The 9,299-nt window shown below is 29.9% G+C and overlaps 1 protein-coding gene across 1 annotated transcript; it reads right to left on the reverse strand.

Annotated features, from left to right (window-relative positions):
- Nucleotide 1: 1 nt before the first annotated feature.
- On the reverse strand, nt 2-7,260 carry LOC110688848 (probable carboxylesterase 15). Its single transcript, XM_021865607.1, has 3 exons — nt 6,745-7,260; nt 4,325-4,696; nt 2-539 (listed from the first exon to the last, which is right to left on the reverse strand). Exons 1-3 carry the CDS (start codon nt 7,113-7,115, stop codon nt 236-238), a joined length of 1,047 nt encoding a protein of 348 aa, XP_021721299.1. The 5' UTR covers nt 7,116-7,260; the 3' UTR covers nt 2-235.
- Between the last annotated feature and the right edge of the window lie 2,039 nt (nt 7,261-9,299).

The raw sequence follows: 9,299 nt of genomic DNA on the forward strand, positions 1-9,299 counted from the left end.
ATCAAAGAATGCCACATTTTTTTTGATCCGTATATCTTCATCAACTATCTTCAAATGTTCACCAGAAGGATGACAATCATAGTTCTAGTATGTAATTTGGTGTTTAACATATTTATCTACACAAGCACGAAACATAGTAAAGAAAAAAGGGGTGGGGGGATGGGGCGCGAAAGAAACTTAATACTCCGAAGAAATTGCAAACGTATAGGGGTGAAAATTATTTAGCAGAGTAGGGTTATTTTCCTGCAAAGATGAATCGTTTGATGAGTTGAGAAAGTTGGTTAGAGACAGGGGAGCAAGGATTATGTGTGAGAAAACCATGGTGTTGGCCTTCAAATTCAACATAAGTAATGTCTTTGCCAAGCTCCTTTAACCTCTTTGCATAGTCCTCCACTCTATCTTTCATGATCTCTTTGCCACCCACTATAACAAGCATTGGATCAAGGTATACCAATTCTAGATTTGGACTAGATGGTCCAAATGGGTTTGCTATTGGATGATCTCTATCTTCTCCTTTAGGTAGAGATAGTCTCCAAAACCTAAAAAGGGAATGAAAAAAAAAATGTTTAGTTCTTTTGGCGTTTTAGGTTTAAACGCATAACTTTTAAAAATTTAAAATACAAATACATATAGGATAATGTTTCAGATGAGGGTGGATTTTTAAAATAATAAAAATAAAAAATTACTCTTTTTAGATTTTTTTTAAAGACAAATTACTCTTTTTAGAAATTAACTAGTTTTTGGCCTCAGGCGATGTCCCGAATTACTACATTAATTTCATGATTAATATCCTTAATTATATTTAATTTTAATAAAATAACATATGATATGGTATACTTTAGTGGTAGGCAATATAATTTTAATAAAATGAAATACTTGAAGAAGATGCCACGTGACACGTAAATTTAATTAGGAACGCCTTTAAATATATAGTATAGATTGTTATATTGTCTCAATTCCTCGATATTTGAAAATGATATTTTGATACTCTCCTTCACCAATATTTTTGGTAACATTTCCAAAAAAAAAAGAGGTAACTAGGTAAAATTCATCAAATGTCAAATAATCCTAGGCCACCGCCCACCGGATCCACATCCATCATTGAAAGAGATAAATTACTAACATTTTTGCTTATAAAATGATAATATGATTAAAATGATTTATATTGCTTTATTCTCCAATGAGGATCAAACAGGTTATGGACATTATTTAATTTTATTTATTATTTATTTTTTGGAAAGATTAAGGACATTATGTATTGAGAGTTGATTTGCCAAATGATCTACTAGTATTTATTTGTCATCACATGCAAAAAGCCTAAGCGTTAGCCAATGAATCAATTTACATACTAAACCAATTATTTCTGCTTTTTGTGACATTATGAATCAGCAAATCATGAGATTATCAACCTAAGATGATGTTTGCAACTAATTTGTTGAAACAAGTATGTCTTGTACTGCTCAAGGATTTCATCGGCCCATAACAGATACGACTCCACTATCTAATTTTGGCAACTCATACTATTACGGTATTGTCTATAATCTAATAAATACTTTGGTGTTTTTTTTAGCGTTGTTATCGTAATCATTACTCCTCCGTATCTGCAAATAAAATTTACTTGTATTAAAGCTAAGGTGTTTGGTAAAAAGTTATATGAGATAGAAATTAGCTTATTTCATCAATATTAGTTGATTGATGATCATGAAATAAGCTAATTGGAGTGTTTGGTGGTGAGCCTATCCCGCCAAATAAGCTCAATAATTTTATAAAGTTCTTGGTAAATAGTTAGCTGATTGGCATGATACGTGATTGCTTAAGATATTTGAGTATGCAAAATGACTAAGGCGTTGTTTAGTTCAAGTTATTTTTACGTGTTTTAGAAAAAATAAATTAAGTTCATATTAGATCAAATTAGAAAATATAATTTGGATCAGATCAACATTTTATGTGCGGTTTTTTATCGTTAAATATTTTTAATTTCGTAATGAAAAAATTATAATAATTACATATTAATACAAATCTAACATACAAGACTCCACTTGATATATGTCATTAATTATCGTATACATAAGGTAAAAGTTTGGTCAAATTAGACAAATCGATAATTTAAGCAAAAATAAGGTGAACTAAACAAGCACTAATAAAGGCATTGAATGAGAGAAGATAGTTGAGGTAGGATTTTGGATTAAATGGGAGTATGATTTTAATTTGACCTGAAAATACGTATAAGCTAACAAAATACCTCCTTTAAGTTAATACAATCATTTATTCAAAATTAGTTTTTTTTTGAAGGGATTTATTCAAAATTAGTTAATACAACCATTTACAGCTTTTAGATTTCAGCTTTTCACCAAACACATTATCTTAAAATAACAAATTTTAAATAAAATTGTTTGATTATTGATCCATAGAAGTATTAATATGATCCCTTTTCTTTCTCTCTCTCTTTTTTTTTTTTACAAAAAAAACTACTCTTTTGAAAAAAAAAAAACTCAACATCTCTCATTGTCGTAAAGTCGTAAACCCATGACAAAAAAAAAAATATTTGGATGATGTATTGATGTGGAAGATTTTGAATTTGTATATACTTTCCGATATTATTAGTTGCAACTTTGGAATATTTTATATCTCACAAATAATACCCCGAAATTGCAACTAAAAAAATCGAAGGTAGTATATATTTTCTTTTCTGGGGAATTTGTATTTAACTCTAAATAAATGTAAAATACGTTTTTTTATATTTTTATTTTAGGAAATGTAAAATACGTTGTAAGACAACAATACGGTGTATTTCATAATACTGTGTTGTATTGTTGATGACGTAAACAACTAACAAGTGATAATGATAACTAAATTTTTTAAAGAATGGAGTCATCATTATTTTAGATGGAAAAGTTTTGATAATGACTACAGATATAAATTTCTAATTGTGGTAGGCCTCAACCTTAGCTATTATATTATGCAGTTGAATAGTTTTTTTTTTTAATTTTTTTTTAAAATAAAAAATAATTCAATTCTATATTATACAAAGTATTAGGTCTCAATAATTGTACGTACTCCAGTAGGCTACTATATTTAGTCTAATTTGTTCCAAAATTAGTAAGTTAAACTTTAAAATATCAAAATAAAATAAAATTATATGAATGTAGTGTGATCAAGGTTTATAGAGGTTAGGTTTAGATGTTGAATACTTAGCAAATAGAGGAAGTATTCATTTTAATTTTATTTAGATACTGTAATTAACTTGAATACATACAATAATATGCAGTTAGAAGTTTGATTTTTTTCAATATAAATTGAAGATTTATGAGGATTAATTATATTGATAAAATCACACATTCATTAGTAAAACAATAATTCCTCATTTTAAAAGTAATAATTATGATTTGGATTCTAAATATTTGTAATCGTATGCATGATTGTGAAATATTGTATTCTTTTTTTTTTTTTTTTTTTTTTTTTTTTTTTTTTTTTGAGAAATATAGTATTCTAAGTTTGTCATATGACACCAAATACAATTGTCCACATTAGATCATATTGATAATTTATAAAAACTCCTCCATCATACAGAGTTCTTATTAATTAAATTAAATTAAGAACAAGTTTTTCTCCTTTGGCTGGCGGATTATATCACTCATCTTTACAATAAGCACATATATAAAATAATCAAGGTTACGTGTTTGAAAAAGGAGTTAATCAATAATTGATCAATTAACAATTTGACATAGAGATCGACAAGCTAAGTCAAATGTCTAATTAAATTGTTAGGAAAATTTTTAAATTACCACCCTAAAATATATCCATTTTCTAAATAATCACCCGTTTAATTTTTTATTTTATTTTACCACCCCTTAAATTAAAAAACTACTCAAATTACCACCCATTTCAAAATTCAAGTAAATTTTTCTTATGTGGGCCCCACCCAACGACTCTTAGTGGTGAAAGGAAGAAGATGATCAGTAGTAGTGGCAATTCGGACAGCATGCTCTTGGTTTTTTTTAGTTGTTTTCTTTTAGTTTTAGGTTGTCTTGTACTCAATAAATTGGTTTAAGGAGGAGGTGAAGTGAAGACATGGTTGATTGTAAATGCTTAGGCATAGCCGTTACTAGCCATTGGGTGGGTCCTTATAACAAAATTCCATCGGAATTTTGAAATGGGTGGTAATCTGAGTAGTTTTTTAAATTAAGGGGTGGTAAAATAAAATAAAAAATTAAACGGGTGGTTATTTTGAAAATGAATACATTTTTGGGTGGTAATTTAAAAATTTATGGAAAAAAAAAAAGTTGGTGATGAAATATACTATGAAGTATTAAATAAAAATTACCTATCAAGGGAGTCCAAGGTAAGAACGGGTTCAGAAGGACCATTAGCCTCGGATATGGTCCTAAGAGACCCGCCGAAAAATGGAGCTAAAAGCACATAGCCACAAACCCGGACCGGTGAAAGTTCGGGAGATCCGGGTCCTAAACGGACTGCCAAATGATGGGCAATATTTCCACCCGAAGAGTCTCCCATAATGAACACCTTTTCAATGTCTACTCCATCTTCTAGCAATTTCATGCACGTATTTTGATCGTTTTGATTGTGATCTTTTCTAGGGTTACCCTTTTCTCTTTGTTTAGCCTGTAATTGTAGCCATTTTACTGCATTTAACCCATCTTCAATTGCTGCTGGCAGCTTGTGTTCTGGTGCCAACCTACTCATTTAAAAAAAAAAAAAAAAATATTACTTCATATATACCGTTACAAAAAGTATTAACACACAGTACTTTTCTAATATATAATAAGACACGAAATAATGGTTCAAGATCGAGTTATTCAAATAAAACCAAACTAATGTTGAATAGATTATAAATGGGACATGAATGAATCTAATTATCTAAAAAATTATAATAACACCTCTATTATTTTGTATTAAATTATGTTGCATTCTTTTTTTTTTTTTTCGATAAGATAATTATGTTGCATTCTTATACATAAGGGTTTGAGGAAATATATTATAAGAAAAGGGTTGAGAAGATATAAGAATTTGGGTGAATTGTTTGTCAAAAACTTTGTAGCAATCAAAATTTTCTCTTGAATTATTATCATACTTTTCCCAATCTTAAGGTTGACCAATAATAATTTTCCAAGTATACATTATCCCAAAAAATGGACAATATCTTAATATGAGCTAGTGATTAAAGAGGAGACTAAGACAACATTCAAATAATGGACCCCAAATTTTGCCTTTTTCGCTAGCTCCTTTTAAATGGAGCATATCCTTTTCGAACCAAACTAAAAAGTTTTAGACCACGCACGTTTAACCTTGGCATAGTGTTTTAAAATATCGGAAATGTTTGGTACGAGAAGTGGGATGACAAAATCAACTTCATGCATGGTGCTTAATTAGTTCTGTATCGATTTATTAGTAAAAATAATTAACCACTCATGTATGTGTGGACGAAGGAAAGATACTATTTTACCAAATTAAATTATTACAGGAAAAGTCAAATATTCTATCATATGTGTGTGGATCGTGCAAAATTTAAATGAGTCGGTTATTAGAATAGATATAAAATATACTCCGTACATGATAAAGGTTTTAGGATTAAAAAATAAAATAATAAATAAAAGCCAAGAAGGCTAAAGAACTCAAAATTAATTAGACAAGTATTTGGCTCAAAGAGTGTACTTGGCACTTGTTCTTAAGGATGATTATGTAGGCTAAGAAGCAAGAATGTTTGTTGAAGTTACGTTAGGGTAACATATTGCTATATTAGTATAATACTACGGAGTAATATCTTATGTTTTTGAAACACGCAATTGATTTAACTGATCCAAAAATCCATTCAATCAAAATGAGTGTGAAGTCCATTGTTTAGGTTCTAAATATATACTCCATAATGAATTTAATATGTATCAAAATATTGCTATCCTCTATTTTTTTTTTTTTTAAATAGTTTTTATGGAAAATATATTTTCAAGAAAAACTACAGTAGCAAGATAATTTTTCTTTGTTTGGTTCTTACAATTAAGAAAAGGTAAAGAGAAATTAAAAATAGGAGTGGAAATGTAGGGATGGATGAGAGGAAAGTATAAAAGAGATAAGGAGAAGAGAGGAAAATATGACTTCCCTTCTTTTGTGAAGGAAAATGTTTTCCACCATTAATCTGAATGTAATTTTCCACCCCTTGACAATCAAATTAAAAAAATAAAGGAAGATGTGAAATAGTTCAAAAATCATTTTCTATGAAAACTTTTTACATAAAACCAAACAGGGGTTTAATGCTAGATATACAAGTTATTTCTACAAAAATGGTGAGAAATTGTAGAAATACCCTAATCATAAAAAAAATATTTTATCCATACACAATACGTGTAAGAGCTAGTACTAACTTAACATATGAGTCCCTAAAAAAAAAAAAAACTAAAACTTAATATATGAGTATAGATTCACGTACTGAATGAAACCGTTCTAAAAGTGATGAGACTTATGATCAAGAAAAATAAAGTTGTAATTATATGTAAAAATCAACCTTGCAAAAAGCTTATTTTTGTTTTCTATTTTCTTTGGTATGAAGAACACCTCTGACTTCAAGGTCATAGGGTAAAACCCGCCACTAATTATGTACACCAAGCGTGACTTGATAAAGCTAGGCGATTTCAGAATCATATAACCACTAATTATATATTATACACCTGTTGTATAAAAGACGTATGAATAAGCTAATACGAATGAAAAGAAAGTGGTTATGTAGCTAACCTGTAGTCAGGTGCAATAACAAGAGCTTGAAGTTGAGAGGAAAGTCGAAGGCAGCAGTTATGACAGTTAGGCCACGTGCGAGAGCCTAGGCAGAAACCTCCTCCATGTATGTAATACAAAATTGGCAACTTTTTGCTCATGCTATTCTTATAACTAGGCTTATAAACACGCAAATTAAGTTGATTTTTCTCATCAAACAAACAATCTTCCCATTCAACTATACAATCTTCTCCAACTATTTCTTGGCTACTCTTATTATTGTTAAATTCTCCAAAATCTATATCGGAGACATTTGCCCTATATATCGACCCATCACTATATAATTGGAGGACTCCAAAGCAGTCTTCCACGACTTCTGCTAAGGATCCCATGATGCACTCGTGTGTATGATCTTATTATTTTCTCTCCGTCGCTCACTCAATACTTTTTAGTGAGAGAGTTATGAGATAATATGATATGACTTTTGTGGAAGGCCAAGCTATTTATAGACATAATATTGTGATGAGGGCATAGAAGTAAAAGTCTGTGATGGATATTAGTCCTCTTATATATTGATCCAATCCAATATTATAGAATATGAGCAGATTAGATGAATATTATTGGTAAGCTTATTTTGTTTTGTAAATAATTATGGTCCCATCGACTATAGTTGAATGCATGTATTAGAGTTGATAAGTACTATACATACATGAGCTATATATGTAATAGATATCACTCCTTTGTGGAGTGGCCCTTGCACTCAGCTCGCCATGTTTAGGATGATGTATGTACTATGACTAGCACTAGCTAGCTCTCTTTTTTGAATAAAATAAAAAATGATGTTACGAATTTGTCGGAATACATTTGAATATTCCGAAGTATAATATTCATGTGTATGACCTGTCGGCGGAATTCGATAGTTATTTTATTGTGATGGGTTAGCTAGTAAATAGTTTCAATATGATACAATAACACTTAGGTACGTACTTTAAGAATTACTATAGTGTACAAATACAGTTAGCTTACCTCCTGAAATTGTTTACAATAATGTGTCAACCTCCACAATGAACACGTATTACACTGGTGTTAAACTCTTATACACCATACCATAACACTCCACGTAATTTCAATTGTTGAATAGAATCCTGAATGTCATATCATTAATTAAATTAAATCACATTTATATCACTGATAAGTAACTGTTTTTGTAGCTATAGTACCGACCTCCAAGTGGCGAAAACACGTGATGATCGTACAAATTATACAGTGAAGTGGGTAATGATAGTGAAAGCGCAATGCGGCGAACTATGCTTCTTAGGAAGCTTTGCCTCTAGCCATTATATTTCGGAGGATTCATCTCATTCATACATTCTACATATATGTCCTCATCAAACCCATTTTCTACTTTTTTGACTCTCCCTAATAGTGGGCAGCCATTAAGCCAAGGCCAAAAAGAATTGATAACGACTTATGGAAGATTATTGGAAGAAAATTATAATATGATATTTGTGACCCTCGAATCAATTCATTGGTTCAACAACAACAACAAAAATAATAATACTACTGATAATAATAACAATAGTAAAAATAATAGGCATAAACCTTGCAATATTATTCATTCTTAAAAATATTTGAAAGGGACATATGCTCCCTCCCACGGTTTTTAGCCTTTCCTTGTAACCAAACGTTACCCCCTTTGCTATATTTAGTGTAATAAGTTGACCGACACACTTGTTAATACGCATGTAGCTTAATCATTACTTAATATAAATTAGATAATGTTGATATTATATACATGAAAGTGAACGTTGTAAGTAATTCTACAGTATAGAAGTACATGATAATATTATTTTATACATTCTATTTCATTAATTAAGTCAATTCATCAAAGTCACTTAATGAACAGTGCACCGAGTACAAATGTTGCATTTGAAAAAACCACCTGCCACCTAAAACAACGAGATAACTTCAAAATCAACAGTACATTTCTAAAAACGTTTTAATAATTTGACATGTTTTAAATTTGATTTGGTATGTATCATTGTATGTATACAGAAACTGTTGCATCAAGTAGTATATCTGAAACCGTAAGCTAATTAGAGTGCTTTGATTTTACTTGTCCACTCAAATATAGGATAATTGGATATGTATGATGAAGATACAGTAATGAGAACATAATTCTTGATGCTCCTAATTAATAAGCATGATGAGTACATTACGATTTACGAATGTGGATATTACTATATTGGATAAGAATAGATGACGATTTACTCACTTCTGATCTCAGGCTCCTTTCATCAACGACGTGCTCCAATTTTCGACATAGATTTGGATTTATCATAGTATCATCACTCATGTAGATGAAATTTTATCAACATGGCATCACTCCTTCGAGTTATTTCATTTTGACTTGTTAACCTTCTACTGTATGTATTTTCAAAATTGGATATCGATGACAATTTTTTCAAAAAACAAAAAAATAAATTCTAAATCTTGTGGATAAATGTTTGCTAATTAGAACTAAGAAAAGTAAGAATGCCAAGTAAAAAGTAAGAACATTGTCCCCTCAAGCCTCA

This window comes from Chenopodium quinoa, unplaced genomic scaffold, assembly GCF_001683475.1.
Source record: "Chenopodium quinoa cultivar QQ74 unplaced genomic scaffold, ASM168347v1, whole genome shotgun sequence".
Lineage (NCBI taxonomy): Eukaryota > Viridiplantae > Streptophyta > Magnoliopsida > Caryophyllales > Amaranthaceae > Chenopodium > Chenopodium quinoa.

Bases quoted from the DNA above. Each gene is read 5' to 3' on its own strand.
- LOC110688848 (XM_021865607.1), bottom strand. From the start codon at position 7,115: ATGGGATCCTTAGCAGAAGTCGTGGAAGACTGCTTTGGAGTCCTCCAA. The intron at 4,697-6,744 runs GTTAGCTACATA...TTAAATGAGTAG, and splicing joins GTTATTGCACCTGACTACAG to GTTGGCACCAGAACACAAGC. The intron at 540-4,324 runs GTAATTTTTATT...TTCCCTTTTTAG, and splicing joins ACCTTGGACTCCCTTGATAG to GTTTTGGAGACTATCTCTAC.